Raw genomic sequence first — 19,711 nt, forward strand, 5'->3', positions numbered from 1 at the left:
TGATCGTCTTGACAACGCGGTCACACCGGCACCGGCCGCTCCCTCAGAAGACCACCCACGCGCTCTCATGCGCGCGTGCAAGTTTCAGCACCCTCCTCCAACCGGCGGCGCGTGGAGCCTCTGTTCCGGCCGCGACTGGTTGCGATTTTTTTCGTCTTGCTGAGACGATTCTGGATCAGGTCTTGTTTTTCTGTTTCGACATCTTTTTCGTTGTCGCATAGATCCCTCTTCTACCGGTTAGTTCTGTGATCTGTTCTTTCTGATTTCTTTTTGATTATGGACCCTCCTGTCTCCAATGTTCCTGGTTCTGGGACTCCGGTTGGACAAAAGTCGGAGTGTACTATTTTTTCCAATTATATTCTTGCTCCGTTGAGTGTGGATAAATTGGATGGGTCCAACTATGACACTTGGTCTTCCGATCTGCGACTTTGGTTGGATGAGCAGAATTATACATCCCATCTCACCACTAAGGCTGAATCTGTGGCAGAAAAAGAGCGCACACGGTGGAAGATGATTGATGCTCAGTTGTGTAGTCTCATTAAAGCTACTCTTCATCCGTCTATCAAGCAGATTTTTTGACCTGCTGTTACTTGTGAAGTTATTTGGAGTCAGGGAAAAGCACTGTACACCAATGATACCCAGAGACTCTATGGTGTGTGTCAGAAATTGATGACTACCTTTGCTCCTCGGGACTTCAATTGTCCTATGACTGAATATTTAGGAAAAGCTCAGAGTCTACTTCATGATCTTAATGAACTTCTGCCTCTCACTGGTGATGTTACTAAGGAACAGGAATAGCGTAATACACTGTTTATGCAGTTCATTTTATTTGGTTTGCCTGACCATTTGTCTGCCAATCGGGATCAAATTTTGGGATCTGCTACAGTCCCTACACTGGATTCCGTGATGTCTACCTTGCTTAGAATTCCCTCTAAGCCCTCTACATCATCAGCACCTCCTATGATGCCTATAACCCCGTGGATTCTGTTGACTCTTCCGCTCTTGCTACTCAAGGGTATGATCGTGGACGTAGAAAAGATTCTGTTGACTTTTCTGCTCTTGCTTCTCAAGGGTATGGACGTGGACGTCGATTCTCTAATGGAAAGCTGTTATGCACTCATTGTCATCTGGCCAATCATACTGTTGACCGCTGGAAGCTTCATGGAAGACCACCTCCACCTTCTCGGAATGCTCATGTTGCTCAGGCTTTCTCTAGTACCTCTGCTCCAGAGTTTCCTTCCAGTGCACAACCTCCAACTGCTCTTCTGAACGAATTTGTGACTTGGTGGTCTGAGAAGCAAACATCAGGTCCTACTGCATCCATTTCTCCCACTGGTAATTCTGGTAATTCTTTTGCTGGAATATCTCAGTTGCACTCTATTGGCCCTTGGACTCTAGATTCTGGGGCTTCTGATCACATTTCTGGTAATAAGTCCTTATTCACTTCCCTTTGTACTACTGGTTCTTTTCCCACTATTACTATGGCCAATGGGTCTCTGGTCCAATCAAGGGGGATTGGTACGGTTCTTTTTTTACCTAATTTATCTCTGGATCATGTTCTATATGTTCCTGATTCTCCTTTTAACTTACTTTCTGTTAGTCGGTTGACCAATCCATTGACTATGTTGTTTCTTTTACTAAAACCTCTGTCATTTTTCAGGATCGGAGTTCGGGGAAGGAGATTACCAAAGGATGTGAGTCTCAGGGCCTTTATCAACTAGTTCCCTCTTCTTCAGCCTGCTCCATTGTGGATTCTCCTCTTACTATCCATGCTCGTCTGGACCATCCTAGTCTTGCAAAGCTTCAGAAGATGGTTCCCTATTTATCGTCTCTTTGTACTTTAAATTGTGAGTCTTGTCAGTTTGGGAAACATACTCGTAGTACGTTTCCAAGTCGTCTTAGTCGTCAAGTTGTTTCTCCTTTTTTTGTGGTCCACTCTGATGTTTGGGGACCAAGTCGTCATTCTTCTACTTTGGGTTTTAAGTACTTTGTTACTTTTATTGATGATTATTCCAGATGTACTTGGTTATTTTTAATGAAAAAACGGTCTGAGTTATTTTCTATTTTTCAGTTATTTTATAATGAAATAAAAACTCAATTTGGTATTCCTATTCGTACTTTTCGTAGTGATAATACATGTGGTTGAAACCATCTTGCCCTCATACACCTCAACAAAATGGTGTAGCCGAGCGCAAGAATCGCCATCTGGTTGAAACCACTCGTGCCTTGTTAATTGATGGTAATGTTCTTTACTTATCTGGGGTGATGCTATACTTACTGCATGCTATCTCATTAATCGCATGCCATCATCTGTTCTCAATCACAAGGTACCTCACTCTAATTTATTTCCCCATCAAGCTTTATATATTTTAACTCCACATGTGTTTGGTTCTACGTGTTTTGTTCATCATCTTGGTCCAGGTTTGGATAAATGAGCTCCCAAGTCTCATAAATGTGTTTTTCTGGGTTATCCTCGGTCTCAGAAGGGTTACCGTTGCTACTCTCCCACTTTACGTCGATACTTTTTCTCGGTGAATGTCTCTTTTTTTGAATCAGTTCCCTTTTTTGGATCCTCTACTACTCCTGTGGATACTGATTCTGTAAGTCGTCCTTCCCAGGTGACCTTCTTTACCTTCCGTCTTTACCCGTCCATGTTTCTGACTCTCCTTCTATCACCTCTTCTGCTGATGAGATCGAGCATAGTTCGTCAGATGTATCTGTGGACTCACATTCAACTGCATCTCCTCCCACGGCTTCGGTCCCACCTTCAGATAGTGACCTTCCCATTGCTCTTCGTAAGGGTACTCGTGATACTCGCCCTCCGGCCAGGTATACAGTCAATATTAGTTATCATCGTCTTTCTCCATCATATTTTACTTGCCTTTCCTCTTTGTCCTCTATGTCTGTTCCTAAGACCACAGGTGATGCACTTTCACATTCGGGATGGAGACAAGCTATGATTGATGAAATGAGTGCTCTTCATCATAATGGCACATGGGACCTAGTGCCTCTTCCTTCTGGAACATCTGTGGTTGGTTGCAGATGGATTTATGCTGTTAAGGTTGGACCTGATGGTCAAGTGGATCGTCTTAAAGCTCGCTTGGTGGCGAAGGGTTTCACTCAGGTCTTTGGATTGGATTTTATTAATACTTTTTCTCCTGTGGCGAAAATGTCTACTGTTCGCCTTTTTATTGCCATGGCTGCTATTAGCCATTGGCCTCTCTACCAACTGGATATCAAGAATGCTTTTCTTCATGGTGATCTTGAGGAAGAAATTTATATGGAGCAACCTCCTGGATTTGTTGCTCAGGGGGAGTCAGGTCTTGTTTGTCGTCTTCGTAAGTCTCTCTATGGCCTCAAACAATCTCCAAGAGCTTGGTTTGGTAAATTTAGCAGTGTTGTTCAACAATTTGGCATGACTCGGAGTGCAGCTAATCATTCTCTCTTTTATCGTCATTCTGCTTCTGGGTCTATTTATCTGGTGGTATATGTGGATGATATTGTCATCACAGGCAGTGATCAGCATGGGATCACTCGATTGAAACAACACTTATGTCATCATTTTCAGACTAAGGATCTTGGGAAACTTCGATACTTCTTAGGAATCGAGGCGGCCCAATCTAAAGCTAGTATTGTGATATCTCAGAGGAAATATGCTCTGGATATTCTTGAAGAAACTGCTCTATTAAATTCAAAGTCTGTTGATACTCCTATGGATCCAAGTATCAAGCTTCTACCAAATCAGGGGGAGCCCTTTTCAGATCCTGAGCAGTATAGAAGATTGGTTGGAAAATTGAACTACCTCACAGTCACTCAGCCTGATATTTCCCTTGCAGTTAGTGTTGTCAGTCAATTTCTCAATTCTCCATGTCAAGAACATTGGAATGCAGTTATTCGTATTCTTAAGTATATCAAGGCATCTCCAGGGAAAGGCCTTGAATATGAAGATAAAGGTCATGATAAAGTGGTTGGGTACTGTGATGCTGATTGGGCTGGTTGTGCAACTGATAGGAGATCTACTTCTGGGTATTGTGTCTTTGTTGGAGGCAACTTGATTTCCTGGAAAAGTAAGAAACAAAGCGTAGTTGCCAGATCAAGTGTTGAAGCAGAATACCGCTCCATGGCGACTACTACTTGCGAGCTCATCTGGCTTAAACAGCTTTTCAGAGAACTTAAGTTTGGAGACACTGGACAGACAACTCTCATTTGTGATAATCAAGCAGCTCTACACATTTCATCAAATCCAGTGTTTCATGAAAGAACCAAGGATATAGAAATAGATTGCCACTTTGTTCGAGAAAAGGTTCTTGCTGGTGAAATTAAAACTAGCTTTGTACCCTCTAATGAGCAATTAGCAGATGTGTTTACAAAATCTTTGAGGGGCCCTCGAATAGAGTTTATATGTAACAAGCTTGGTGCATATGACCTATACGCTCCAGCTTGAGGGGGAGTGTTAGAAATATATTGTAATTAGGGTTTCTTTATTTTGTATTAGGTCATATTACATTAGGTTTGGGCTTAGCCCATTAGTCTGTTTATATATTATACAACCTTCATCAGTCAATACACACAGTATTATTTCAAATGTTCCTCTCTTCTCTCTCTTCTCTCTCGTTATTTAACAGTTGCCACGTTTATTGAACTCCCCTTGCATTGTTAAAGAGAAAGAGCTTTTTGAGTATTTCAGATTTTCAGAAAACGATAGAAAGAAGAAAGAGAGAGAAAGAAGCAACAGCAGACGAAAAAATATAAAAGCTAATGACGGAAATGGATATTGGAGAAATCTGGATAGTATAAAGAGAAGCCATTGGTAAGTGACACACAGCTGAGTTTCCAATTCCATATTCATGCTCATAAATGAGATGAATGTGAATGTGAATTGTCACAAATTGATTTTCATAAAAGCTTAAGTAATATAATTTTATGTTGTAAATATTAGGTCTTTTATTATTATTAGTATTTGTTGTATTGGGCCAAGAATTAAGTTTTTTAGTCTTTATAAATAGATACCTCTTTGTATCAGTTTAACATACAATTATAATAATATTTTTCTAATTACCCTTTTCAAGTTGGTATCAGAGTTCTCGATCCTGAGGGCTCTGCTTCTGCGCCTACGAAACCTTTTTTTTTTTCCGTCTCTCGCTGCCATCAGTCGCCACCGAAAATTTTTTTCTGGGGACCTCTTGGACCGAGAATACCACTATCATCACTGTTTCCTCTCCTCCTTATTTTTTTCCTCTCGTACAAAGCACAAATATACAGTAACCAAAGCAAGTAAGCAACCAACCAACGTCCAACACAGAACCTATTCCTCACGATTTGGGTACTGTTCCGATCGATTTTTTGCTCCGACCAGCCACAGACCCAGCCGCGCTTGCCGGACGATGCCGCCCTGAAAAGCCCAGCCTCATCGGAAGCCAGACGCGCCTCCACGCGCCATCCTTCTCCCTGCGCGTGAAGCCCACGCGCCGCCAGCTTCTCCGGCGCGTGACGACGGTTCTGGAGGTCGGGCCACTGCAGTTCTGATCGACTCTCCAAGCTCGTTCTGGATCTGTGCTCAAACCTTTGATCGGACTTCGTTTGGTATTTTTTCCAAATTTTTTGGCTTCTTGGATCTTGTTCTTTAACTAGTTTTTGAGCAGCATGGCCTCCGATACTGGAACTGAATCAACTGTTGCAAACACAAAAACAAATTCTTCTACATAGTCTCTGGTGACCCCTCTTGGTCACAATGATCTTCCTGCTCTCCATCAGAATTATCGTCTGAATGGAAAGAATTATTTACAATGGTCTCAGGTTGTTCGTACCATTCTCAAAGGACGCCGTAAAGCTTCTCATATTGAAGGACCTGTTCCTGCCAAAATAGATCCAACATTTGCTGATTGGGATGATGAAGACTCCCTTATTATGACGTGGCTATGGAACTCTATGACTCCTGAGGTTAGTCAACACTGCATGTTTTTACCTACTGCTCTTGAGATCTGGAGCGTTCTTAAGCAGACCTATTCAATGAAGCAAGATGCTGCCACTTGTCATGATATGAGGAATCAGATCTTTTCTACCAAGCAAGGTTCTTTCTCTATAACTGAATACTATGGTATTATGAATAAATTATGGACTGAGCTTGATCAGTACGAGAACTTGAAGATGGAATGTAGCAAGGATGCAGCCACTTTGACCGCCTCCATTGAACGCCATAGGATCTATGATTTCCTTTGTGGTCTCAACTCAGAATATGACCCGATTCGAGTTCAAATTCTTGGTAAGGAAAAATTACCGTCTCTTTCTGAAGTTTTTCATATTGTCAAGGGTGAAGAAAGTCGCAGGGCTGTCATGATGGATACCAAAGTGTCTGAAGGGTCCATTATGCTCTCATCTAAAGTTACTACTTCAACTCCTTCTGACTCTAATCCCACTGATGGGTCTGCTATGATTTCAACAAAGAGGGATGGTTCTTCTCAAAGGAACTCCTTTGAAAAATTTTCGGATGGTTCATCTTCTAGACCGAAGAAAGATGATCGCTGGTGTTCTTATTGTAAAAGAACGGGTCATATCAAGGATCTATGTTTTCGCCTCCATGGAAAGCAAACGGTCTTAGACAAGATGGCAATGATGCGTGGTCAAGCACATTTTACTTCCTCTGAAATAGCTCTTGCACCTAATGAGACCCAACCTGCATTCCGTCAAGATGAGTTGGAACGGCTCCGCACCATCCTTGATTCTCTGAGTAAGCCATCTGATACTAATACTTTGGCTATGACTGGTATAAGCTCCAAAACTTATTCTTTTTTGTCTTCATGTACTGATTTTAAATATTCTTGGGTTGTTGATTCTGGTGCTACTGATCATATGGCTTGTTGTGCTGACCCCTTTACTTCTTATAATCTTACCATTGGAACTCATAGCATAGTCGTAGCTGATGGCTCACATACATCAGATGCGGGTTCTGGTAACATAAACTTACAGCCGTCCTTACATCTTAAAGATGCTCTTCATGTTCCTAAACTCTCCACGAATCTTCTTTCTATTCATAAAATTACAAAAGATTTGAATTGTACTGTAACCTTCTTCCCTACCCATTGTGTTTTTCAGGATCTCTCCACGGGGAAGACAATTGGTAGTGCTAAAGAGCAAGGTGGGATGTACTATCTAGTGTCACAATCTCCCGCAAATAAAGTCACGGATCACATCTTGCTATCTCATGGTCAATCAACTGCTGATTCTTTGATTTGGCTTCATCATAAGCGCCTGGAACATCCTCCATTTAGTTAACTCAAGTCTTTATTTCCATCATTGTTTTTGTCTAAGTCTGTTGAGTCTTTTCATTGTGATGTTTGTGAGTTTGCTAAGCATCATCGTGTGCCTTTTCCTTCTAGTATTACTAAGAGTGTTGAACCTTTTGATATTATTCATTCTGATGTTTGGGGTCCTTCTAAGGTCCCTCATTCTTCTGGAAATAAATGGTTTGTTTCTTTTATTGATGATTGCGCTCGTGTAACTTGGGTTTACTTAATGTGTGAAAAGTCTGAGGTACCATAACTGTTCTTTCAATTTTATAAAATGGTTGAAACCCAATTTGGTAAAAAAATCAAGAGACTAAGGACAGATAATGGTACTAAATATGTTAATCAAAGTTTTCCCCAATTTATACGAAATAACGGTATGATTCATGAACTTACTTGCATTGACACCTCTCAACAGAATGAGGTTGCTGAAAGAAAAAACCGTCACCTTCTTGAAGTGGCTCGTTCATTAATGTTTCAGACACATGTACCCAAATACTATTGGGGAGATGCTATTCTTACTGCAGCATTCTTGATCAACCGTTTACCCACTCGGGTACTTGACCATGTAAGTTCTATTCACTCTATCACTTCCTTTTTCCCTTCTATTCCAATTATGAGTCTTCCTCCACGGGTGTTTGGGTGTGTTGCTTTTGTTCATGTTCATAAACATCATCGCAGTAAGTTGGACCCTAGGGCTATTAAATGTGTCTTCCTTGGTTATGTTCCTGATAAGAAAGGGTACAAGTGATATCTCCCTGGTAGTCAAAATTTTTTTGTTTCTAGATGTTACATTTCAGGAATCTGAGTCCTTTTTCCAAGGTCCTCATCTTCAGGGGGAGAATAATTCACCAGAAAACTCATCACCGTCCTTCTTTGAGTCTGAACCTCCAGTGTCTATTCCTTTACCTGTGTCAGTGTCACCTCCTCTTGTTCCTGTTCCTTCCATGTCTGATCCTCCTGTGATAGATCCTCCTGTGACTGATACATCAAGTACACCAGAGATACGGAAGATTGTGACACCTGAATTGATATATCAAAGAAGGAAACAACCCACATTGCCTCAACAGCAACCTCAATCGTCTGAACCACTGGTAAGTCCTGAATCTCATATTTCTGATCATGATGTTAATACTTCTTATGACTTACCCATTACTACTGCTTCTGATGATTTACCCATTGCTTTGAGAAAAGGAAAAAGATCTTGTTCCAAGAAATCTTGTTCTTCTTGTCCCTCTTATACTCAATACCCTATCTCCCATTTTGTTTCCTCTGCTAATCTTTTTGTGCAGCACAAAAGCTTTGTTTCAGCACTAGATTCTGTTTCAATCCCAAAATCCGTACATGAAGCCTTGAAAGATGGGAATTGGGATCAAGCCATGCAAGAAGAGATGAATGCGTTGGAGAAAAATAAAACATGGGAAGTTATTGATAGACCTAACGGAAAGAAAACAGTGGGGTGCAGATGGGTTTATGCCCTAAAATATAATTCTGATGGAACTCTTGAAAGATACAAGGCTCGATTAGTTGCCAAAGGTTACACTCAAACCTATGGCATTGATTATGAAGAAACCTTTGCTCCAGTTGCAAAGATGAATACGATGAGAGTCTTGTTGTCCCTTGCTGCCCATTACAATTGGGATATAAATCAATTTGATGTGAAAAATGTTTTCCTGAATGGTGAGTTAGAAGAAGAAGTCTACATGAAAATCCCGCCTGGTTTTGATTCTGTGAAGGGAGAAAGTAAAGTTTGTAGATTAAAAAAGGCCTTATATGGATTGAAGCAGTCACCTTGTGCCTAGTTTGGAAGGTTTACTAAGGTTATGATGACCTTAGGATACAGACAGAGTCAAGGAGATCACACTCTTTTCTTCAAGCACTCCCAAAATGGGAAGCTTACTGTGCTCCTTGTATATGTTGATGATATTATTATCACAGGTGATGATTTTGTGGAGAGACAGATTCTGCAAACACGGCTTGCCTCTGAGTTTGAAGTCAAAGACCTTGAGAAACTGAGATATTTCCTAGGGATAGAAGTAGCTCATTCAAGCAAAGAAATTTTTATCAGCCAGAGGAAATATGTTCTGGATCTTCTCAAAGAAGCAGGAAAGCTTGGGTGTAAACCCTCTAATACTCTTATTGAGCAGAATCACAAGATAGGCTATGAAGAGGAGACTCCTCCAGTTGATAAAGGACAATATCAACGGCTAGTTGAAAAATTGATATATCTGGCTCATACTAGACCAGACCTAGCTTATGTTGTTAGTGTTGTCAGTCAGTTTATGCATGATCCAAAGGAGAAACACATGCAGGTAGTAGAGAGAATTCTTCAGTATCTTAAAGCTACTCCTGGTAAAGGATTGTTATCCGACGTGATGGCAATCTCTCTTTAGAAGTCTACACTAATGCTGATTATGCTGGATCCGTGACTGACCGTCGATCTACCACTGGTTATTGCATGTTTCTTTGTGGTAACTTAGTGACATGGAGAAGTAAGAAACAATATGTGGTTGTCAGGTCAAGTGCAGAAGCTGAATTTCGAGCTATGGCTCAAGGCATTTGTGAGTTACTGTGGCTGAAAATTGTACTTGATGATCTCAAAATAAAATGTGAGGGACCTATGAAGTTGCTATGTGACAATAAGTCCGCTATTTGTATAGCTCATAATCCGCTTCAACATGATCGGACTAAACATATTGAGGTCGACCGCCATTTCATCAAAGAGAAACTTAATAGCGGGTTGATTACCACTCCATACATTCCCACTGGGCGTCAATTAGCTGATATATTGACAAAAGGACTTTCTTCAGACAGATTTCAAGAACTTACTGGCAAGCTGGGAATGATAAATATCTATTCCTCAGCTTGAGGGGGAGTGTTGTAAATATTAGGTCTTTTATTATTATTAGTATCTGTTGTATTGGGCCAAGCTCATTAGGTCAAGAATTAGGTTTTTTAGTCTCTATAAATAGAGACCTCTTTGTATCAGATTAACATACAATTATAATAATATTTTCTGATTATCCTTTTCAAGTTTTTATGATTTAATATATAAGCGTGAACAATTCATAACTCTCTCTAGTAAAATGTTAGTAGAAAACACATAAATAATAATAATTATATCTCTAACATGTTTATAATATAAGTATGTTACATAAATTTTTGTTGTTTTTTGTTTTTTAAAACACATCAGTCTTATTTATGTGTACATTGTTGATATTATAGCTCATTTCTTAGTGATCATAATGGTTTGAGGTTGTCATGTCATGTGCCATGTTCAGGGCTTGTGATACTTTGGATTAGTTTTCTCATATACTTTCTTCTTCTTGTTTTGTAGTTTTTGTAATTAAGGAAAGATGGTTTGAATTGCACAGTTTTCACATTGCTACATTCTCCACATACAAAATAGCTGGTGATGACATAATTATTTACAACTCAAATAAACGAATATATGCATGTATTGATAAGCAGGACAAAAGGCAGCACTAAGAAAAAACAGAAAAAAAACTAATGCAGAGGGTGTGAGACACCTACAACCAAAAACCAATGTCAATTTTTCTTCATGAAATCTTCTCAAACTGGTTGTTCCTCACTATGGCTGTGTTGATCATCTTTGTTCTAAGTACCTTTCTCAATCTTGTATCCAAATGGAACACCAAATCTTCAACCAACAAAAACTCACCCCCATCTCCTCCAAAGCTTCCAATACTAGGAAATCTGCATCAGCTTGGAATGTTCCCTCACCACACACTCCAATCCATTGCTCAAATCTATGGCCCCTTGATGTTGCTTCACTTTGGAAAGGTGCCAGTTCTTGTGGTCTCAACTGCTGAGGCAGCTCGTGAGGTTATGAAAACACATGATCTTGTTTTCTCCAATAGGCCACACCGAAAGATGTTTGATACACTCTTTTATGGTTCTAAAGATGTGGCATTTGCTCCATATGGCCACTACTGGAGGCAAACAAGGAGTGTATGTATCTTGCATCTTCTGAGTGCCAAAAAGGTTCAATCTTTTCGTGCAGTGAGGGAAGAGGAAACTTTTATAATGATGGAGAAAATCAAACAGTGTTCTGCTTCCTTCTTGCCAGTGAACTTAACTGATTTATTCTCTTCAATTACAAATGACATAGTGTGTAGAGCTGCTCTTGGAAGGAGATATAGTGGAGAAGGTGGTAGTAAGCTTAGGGAGCCAATGAACGAGTTGGTGGAACTGTTGGGTGCTTCAGTTTTAGGGGACTATATACCTTGGCTTGATTGGTTGAGCAGAGTTAATGGCCTATATGCTAGAGCAGAGAGAGTAGCTAAACAGCTTGATGAGTTTTTGGATGAAGTTGTTGAAGAGCATGTTAAGAGAGGCAATGATGAAAATGTTGATGTTGATGGAGAAGGCCAGAATGATTTTGTGGACATTTTACTGTGCATCCAAAAGACAAACTTCACTGGCTTCCAGATTGATAGAACAACCATAAAGGCTTTGATCATGGTAATATATTTTGTACCTATGATATTAATTTTGTGTCTCTAGCATTGGCACACTTAGTGTACCAAAATTATAATTGTAAAAGTTACATTAATGGTTTTATATTTCAGGATATGTTTGTTGCTGGTACTGAAACTAACTTATCAGTGCTAGAGTGGGCAATGACAGAACTCTTGAGGCACCCAATTGTGATGCAGAACTTGCAAGTTGAGGTGAGGAATGTGGTTAGTGATGATAAAACTCACATAACTGAGGAGGATTTGAGTGGCATGCATTACTTGAAGGCAGTGGTTAAAGAAACTCTTCGCTTACACCCTCCAGCTCCCTTATTGCTTCCAAGAGAATCCTTTCAAGATACCAAAGTTATGGACTATAACATTGATACTGGCACACAGGTATTAGTTAATGCTTGGGCTATTGCTAGAGATCCTTCACATTGGTATCAGCCACTAGAGTTTCAACCTGAGAGATTCTTGAACAGTTCAATAGATATCAAAGGACATGATTTCCAATTGATCCCATTTGGAGCAGGAAGGAGGGGTTGCCCAGGATTAACATTTGCTATGGTTGTGAATCAGCTTGTTCTAGCAAACCTTGTCTTCCAATTTGATTGGACATTGCCTAGTGGAGAAATGGGGGTTCAGGCATTGGACATCTCTGAAGCTACTGGGTTGGCTAGTCACAGAAAATTTCCTCTTGTGGCAGTTGCATCCCCATATAAGAAGTGAATTATTGCAGATAAAAATAAAAAAACATGAAAAAGGAAATAAGGTACTGTTTTCTTAGTGATGTATAAGGTTGCTTTTAAATTGTATAAGACGTGATCTGTAATATCATAGTTTATGCAATTGTGTATGGCCATTGCAACTAAGATGTCACATCCACATCACATGATTCAATCTGTGATTTAAAACCTTAGTAACATTATTAATTTATGGTCAAGAGGGCCTTCCTAACATAATTTAATATATCAAGGTGGTCATCATGATCCAAGTTGTCTTTTATGTAAAATGAAATTCTCTCACTGTACATATAAAAAAAAAAGTAAAATAAAAAGTATCTTTTATTTTTTTTCTTATCAACTTGGGATTTTAAACTCTTAACAAAGAATAGAAAGCATTCACTCATTATCAAGTAGGCCACTACTACTAGAAGGATATTATTATCTTGTGGTGATTCAGGGTATCAAGGACAAGAAATGGGCCAACAATTACAATGGCCTTATATAGTAATTCTCTGTCTACTTCCTTTAGTCTTTAGATATGTTTTCTGTGTTGAACTTTTTTTGGGTAGATATCTTAACCGGTTTGTGTCCTTCAATTCTCCTTTAAGAATTGCGACTCACAGGAAATTAGCTCTCACAAGTGCAAATTATGTGTGGTTTAAGAAAGTCTCCGGTCACATTTGTAATATCTCTTTCTTGGGCACGTTTGGTCCATATTAATGAAAATTTAATTCACCAATAAAAAGCCAAAAAAAAAGGGTGACGGCTACCTAATGGTCGAGGATTAATATCTCTTTATTGACCAAGTTTAGGTTCTGAAAATTAAGTATAATGTATTTTTAGATTTAGATTCGGATTTGTACTTTAATATTTTTTTAATTTCATAATAAATTATATAACTTTTTAGATTTAATAGGTTCAAGACGAGAGCATAGTTAATGCTCTTGGAGCACACAATATTCAATGGAGCCGAGAAATGAGAAAGAGATAAAAAGCTGACGAGAGAGAAGAGAGAAAAAAAATTAAATTTTTTTTAAGTAAGTATCAAATTTTCAATTGAAAAATCACAATAATCCAGGTTCACCATAAATTTTTTTCTTTCAAGACAGGCTAAAACTCTTTTCAATTCCTTCCATCATGGACATACATGCATCATGCATGGCATGCCTCCGTTTGGAAAAATAGATTAATTGAAACACACATAACATGCCGCATATCACATAACAGTATCATTAAACAAAGGGAAAATAAAAATAAAAAACGGGTAACCTGTACCCGTCAAAGTCCTGATAGCAAACTGCAATTATTGTATACACCTTTTTTTTATTATTTCAAAAGGAAATTTTAAATTAGGGTAGGCACAACCTATGCAAGGTCAAAAAAATCACCAACATTAACTTTATTAAGAATTTTATAATGGGATTACATATTATTATTTTATAAAAAAGTGATTATAATAGAATTATATAAAAACTATCGAATAGAAAAACTTGTGACGAAAAGTTGCATCAGATATGCATCATTGTGCATGAGCAAATATCGGCAGATTATACATGATCCAGCTTGTATGGGTCAAATTTCGAAAGGCAGTAACAAAAGTTTTGAATACTGCAATTCTTTATCTCATATTGAAACTTTTTTGACCAAATAATTAATAAATAAAAGAGTATAATTTGTTAGTCAACGTAAATGCAGACGCACTACTGGAAAAGAACTTAAAATATTAGATCGTGAATTTAAATTTGGTATCGTAATAAAAAAAATCTTTTGACTTTGGCATAATATTAAAATATTTTATTTTTTATCTCAACCATTAATTTTCTTTTTCTAAATATAATTATCACATAAATAAAAATTAACAGTTAAAATAAAAAATAAGATTTCTTAATTTTATATCATTTATATCAGAATAAAAAATATTTTCTCTAAATAAAATTGTAGTATTTACGAATTTTAAAATTATTTGAGTAGACACAAAATGAAACTAAAAGAGGGAAGTGGGACCACCAAAAGAACATGGAAGAGAAAAGAAAGGTACTTGGTTTCGTAGTTCGAAGCAACAATGTGCTCTCAGGCTGATGTGGACATTTAAATTTTAAATGTATTTTTAAGATATAAATGATAAAGCGGTCTGTTACATAGTTAAATAGAACAGACTCACGTTGTAAAAGAAAAAAAAAATAGAACAGACTTAACTTTTTAAATTAGCCTATTTAGAAAATAGGTTATATTTTTTTTTATATATATTGGTTCTATAAAACTACGTACCGGTAATATCATATTATTTATCAGAAAAATATTTTTGCAGTTAATGCAGATAAGTTATCTGCATTTACTTTCAAAACGACGTTGTTTTGAGATTGAAAGATTAAAAAATTATAATTATAAAGACTATAATATCCCTGAAATAAATTAAAATTATAAAAATACTATAATTTTCGCTTCAAAACGACATCGTACTGGGCTTGCAGATAACTTATTTGCAGTAACTGCATAGAAAATAAACTCATTATTTATTTTAAATATAACATTTAAAACATTGGAAAAAAGTTTCTGATGTTACTTTAGATGATTTTGTCTAATGTTCATCGAAACGACGTCATTTTGATGTTGAAAAATTAAAAAATTAAAATGATAAAGACTATTATAACCCTGAAATAAATTAAAATTACAAAAACTCCATGATTTTCGTGTCAAAACAACGTCGTTTCGATGAACATTAGATAAAGTTATCTAAAGTAACTTTAGAAAAAACAAACCCTTAAAACATACCTAAATTATTTTATACAAATCTAACTTATTTAAATCAAAGGTCATCCAATTCCATTCACATCTCTAAATTCAACATCTCTAAGTGAGAATGTTTTTTTCAGTCTACGTTTTTTTTAATGATAGATATTTTACCTACTTTTTTATATTTACCTTATCTATTTACTTCAAGATAATTAGATCGAAATATTAATTAATTTTTATCATTTCTTTCTCTTCTTGATTTTTTTATTCATCTAGTACGTGTAAGAAAAAATCCGCCTAATATCTTTTTTTTTCTTCGTTGATCCCCAAAATATCTCTTTCTCGCTCTCATGAAATCAGAGATATTTTTGTACCTCTTTCTCATTTCAACCCTACCAACTCGACTACGATATTCCTTTGCTACTCGCTCTCCTACTTGTTATCACCCATTGATGAAAATAGAGATCAATAAAGTTTCGTGTTCAACACCTCCCAAAAAGAAAAGGGTTTATTTAATTAATGGAAGTTTTTATCCAACTCATAGTGGATGATTAATAATCTGTATTTATTTATGGGTCCGGTTTATATAGTAAAATTATTTTTAGAGATAATTGAATATATTATTAAATAGTAAAAGATATATTAATTTGAGATTTTATTAATTGTTCTATTAATTTTTAGTTCATTGAATAAAAAAAATATTTTTCACAATTGATTTCACTTCATTATTGGGAAAATTAATTAAAAAAATAAAAATTCATATGTTTTTCATACCATAAAATATGTCATTTAACATGTTAAAAAATTAAAATGACTTTTTTTTAGCATTATTATGATATCGTGCATAGATGATACAATAAAAGAATATATGCTTTGCTTACCAAAAAAAAAATAAAAAATAAATGTTTAACCTCAATATCGGTTATTAACGTAAAGTCGTAAACGATACGAGTGAAGTCGAGCACTTAAAATTCATGATTAACATGACAAAAAGAAAAATGTAAACTTTGATTAATTATTTAAGAGAATAATGCTTATCATATTATATAAGATAATTTTATCCTCTATACATATATAAATGTGTGAAGTTCATATTTTTTTTTCCTTTTTCTTCTTCTCACATGAGGGTCCCATATATTTCTATATATGTAAAAGATATAACTATCTCTTATAATTCGAGACACATTAATCCCTTTATTTAAATGAGACAAACTCAAAAATTAAAACTTAAAACTTAAAACAAATTTATTTTATTTAAAAACATAAAATTTGAAGTATTTTTAAATTTATTAATATGATATCAAGTAGATATTTTTATATTAAGACATGTTAATAGAAGAAGAAAAATAAAAATTAAAGATCTTTGATCATAAAAATTAAGTAATTATAATTATCTAAATAAAATTAAACTTTACAAAGTAACACGCAGACAACCACACTCTTATACAAGACGTTCACGAACTTAAACAAGAAAAAATGAATGAGCTTGATTGAATATTCAATGAATCAAGCAGTTTGAATACTTCAACAACAATTCAATGTATTTGTACTCTTCATGTTGATACCTTAATTAACTAATTTAAAAACACAAATTAATAAATAAAAAGTAAATAATTTAAACATAAATTGATAATTTGTATATTATCAATGAAGAATATTTAATACTTCCTTTCTTTGGTGAAAGAAAGACTTTTTTAATTAGTCCTCTGTCGGTGGATTATCTTCCATAATATCTTCATAAGATATTTAACATTTAATGTTTCCTTATCTTCATAAACTTCTCCCATACTCTAACACACTGAAATATCTTGAAAAGAGAATAATAAGAAACTTACCAAAACAAAATATCTACAGATATTAATACAACGAAAGAAAAAAGAGTCTACGATATTGTGGGCTGAGAAAACAGGTGTCGAGCTTATAAAGCGAGTACCCCTCAATTCCATACTCTCACACTTTTGTTTCTTTTAACCACTCAACATCAAAGAGCACCTCTTCTGTTGCTCATTAAAACCCCCCCTTTCGAAAACAACGAAATCACCACCACCGTTACAACCACCGCCTCTTCGATTCCACCGCCGCGATGAACTTTTCGATGCACGTGCCGGCTAGTGAAACGACGTCGTTTTGGACGGACGAGAAGCATGTGCACTTCCTCAACACCATGGAAGCTTCCTTCGTCCGCACAATGCTCGAAAGCAAGGGTGGCTTAACCCGCCGCCACCACCACCACAACCAACACTTCCTCCGCCTTGACCGCCACGTCCCCGACAGCTCCGAATCCACCTTGGATTTGAAACCCTACCACCGGCGCTGCACCAGAAAATCCCATGCAACCTCAGGTACCTGATCGCAGCTTTTACAAACCCTCCTATACCCTCCGCGCATTTTAGCAACCACCACCGTCACTCGTCAACACCAATGTTTTTATTTGTTTATTTTATTTTATTTTTTTGTTTTTTTTTTGTTTTTTGAGAGACAAAAGTGTAGGAGTTGAGGATGTTGATAAGACAGCGTTTGGGTGCAAATTATTCATTTCTTTTTAATGCGTTAACCGGAAGCGGTGGCCGTCCGGCGGCGGTTGGTGGTTTTGTTTAATTGGTGGAGGCGGTTTAAGTAACTAAACCAAACAACACGTAAATGAACCGCGGAAAACATCGAATATGCCTCTCAGATATTTTTTTTTTAGTACAAGCCTCTTAGATATTTGTAGATGAATAACATATACTTTTTTCTTTCGGGTCCCACATCCCTATCATAAAGTTTTTTTTTTAAATTATATTAAAATAAAATATATAATATTAAAAAATAAAAGAATTAATAAAAAATACTTTGAATTCATGAGAAATATCTAACTGTCCTCATCTTCAGTTTGAGTCTCTCTTTGATTTTAAGTGGGTTCACTTTTTTGATCCGTATTTTTATTTTCTTTCTTTATTTTTAATTTTGGGCTGTTTCATGCGACAGATTCAATGGGTTCAACAGGCAGAAGAACGAGGAGGAGATCATCTCAGCCGTGCAATTCGTCACATGATCAGGTGTGTTTAATTTTTGGGTGTGTTTTGATTTGTGTATATTGTGACACATTATTATTACATGCTATGTTAATTCTTGTTCAGATGAATTGTGTTAACCAAACATATTCTAGAGTGTGGAAGCTTTTAAATACAAGGCTAGCTTACTTATATATTTATTGGTTGTAAAATATAGGCATTAAGTTTACATTTTTGGCTCATTTATGCATTGAATTATTAACATGAAAAAGATATTTTGATGTTTGTAAAGGAAATAAAAATATAGCTCGAAAAAGGGACTCATGGGTGGTTTCCACGTGTATCCTACACAGGTGGTCCCACAAGTAGAAATCCAAAGGGAAGGTGCAGCTTCTAATGGTGATCATGATGATACAAGAGCAGAGAATTAATGCTTAGAGTGTACACCTCTTCCACGTCCGTGGACGAAAGATTCGAGATTTTCTGGGTTTTTTTTTTTTTTTTTTTCGTTTTTTCGTTTTCTACGTTTGTAGTTTATTTTAACCATTCTTTACCTTTTCGTATTTAACTGATTTTCAAAGTTTGTCTCTCTAGTAAGATTTGATCTTTATCTTTTTCTTTAATTGTCAATTAAGTGCACTTTATAGACAAGTGAAGGGCATTGAACTCCTGCAGATTATTTTTGAGAGCCTTCGTACAGATTTCATTTGATAAGTAGAAGCTTGAATGTGTCATTATTATGTTTATAGGTGTTTTGGTTAGTAATTAAAATCTTTTACACATCAGAAGATATCAAGAAAATGCGTGTTAGTGTATATATTGTTACTGCTATTGTGCGCTTGAGCAAGTTATACGAATAGGGATAGGTTATTTTTATATTGTATTATATTTTTATTGTTAGTTTTCATGCATTCAACGATTAAGGTTTATTGGATTATATTAATTAATTAATTATTATGATGCAATAAATTTTAACCGTTGGATGAACGAAGATTAATTGTTAAGATGTGATGTAAGATTTGTTATTCTTACGTTGATTCCATTTTTCATATATATATATATAAACTAAATTATTAACAAATTCTTATAATTAAATTTTAATTATTAATTTTTGATAATCTAATAGTTATAATTTATTGAATCACATTTATTAATTAATTATTAATTTTTAATAGATTATAATTGTTAGGTTGATGTATACTAACGGTTAATATTTAACTATAAAAGTTTATAAACAATATAAATAAATATATATATATATATATATATATATATAAAAGAATAGGATTTTTTTAATTTGATATAAAAAATAACTGTTAATTATTATAATTTATTGTGTTATATTTATTAATTAGTTATTAAATTTGCAAAAATTAATGGTTCAAATAGTGTTAAATTATATATATATATATATATATATATATATATATATATATATATAGAGTTGCTATACGTACAATCATAATATGGAGAATTACAATTATATAAAAAATAAA

At 35.8% G+C, this 19,711-nt stretch overlaps 2 protein-coding genes across 2 annotated transcripts; both read left to right on the forward strand.

The window, feature by feature from the left end:
- The first annotated feature begins 10,829 nt into the window (after positions 1-10,829).
- On the forward strand, positions 10,830-12,493 carry LOC133305028 (cytochrome P450 736A117-like). The gene is made up of 3 exons (XM_061505133.1): positions 10,830-11,350; positions 11,423-11,768; positions 11,876-12,493. Exons 1-3 carry the CDS (start codon positions 10,830-10,832, stop codon positions 12,491-12,493), a joined length of 1,485 nt encoding a protein of 494 aa, XP_061361117.1.
- A 4,789-nt stretch (positions 12,494-17,282) lies between these two features.
- On the forward strand, positions 17,283-18,705 carry LOC133305021 (uncharacterized). The gene is made up of 3 exons (XM_061505125.1): positions 17,283-17,564; positions 18,190-18,260; positions 18,569-18,705. Exons 1-3 carry the CDS (start codon positions 17,306-17,308, stop codon positions 18,644-18,646), a joined length of 408 nt encoding a protein of 135 aa, XP_061361109.1. The 5' UTR covers positions 17,283-17,305; the 3' UTR covers positions 18,647-18,705.
- The last annotated feature ends 1,006 nt before the right edge of the window (positions 18,706-19,711 follow it).

The sequence above is a fragment of the Gastrolobium bilobum genome, unplaced genomic scaffold (genome assembly GCF_033153095.1).
Source record: "Gastrolobium bilobum isolate Gb01-03AN ecotype WA unplaced genomic scaffold, APGP_CSIRO_Gbil_v1 utg21960, whole genome shotgun sequence".
Taxonomy (NCBI): domain Eukaryota; kingdom Viridiplantae; phylum Streptophyta; class Magnoliopsida; order Fabales; family Fabaceae; genus Gastrolobium; species Gastrolobium bilobum.

Coding starts and splice junctions, on each gene's coding strand:
- LOC133305021 (XM_061505125.1), top strand. CDS start 17,306: ATGAACTTTTCGATGCACGTGCCGGCTAGTGAAACGACGTCGTTTTGG. Junction 17,565..18,189: donor AAAATCCCATGCAACCTCAG/GTACCTGATCGC, acceptor TTCATGCGACAG/ATTCAATGGGTTCAACAGGC. Junction 18,261..18,568: donor GCAATTCGTCACATGATCAG/GTGTGTTTAATT, acceptor TATCCTACACAG/GTGGTCCCACAAGTAGAAAT.
- LOC133305028 (XM_061505133.1), top strand. CDS start 10,830: ATGTCAATTTTTCTTCATGAAATCTTCTCAAACTGGTTGTTCCTCACT. Junction 11,351..11,422: donor ATGATGGAGAAAATCAAACA/GTGTTCTGCTTC, acceptor CATAGTGTGTAG/AGCTGCTCTTGGAAGGAGAT. Junction 11,769..11,875: donor CCATAAAGGCTTTGATCATG/GTAATATATTTT, acceptor TTTATATTTCAG/GATATGTTTGTTGCTGGTAC.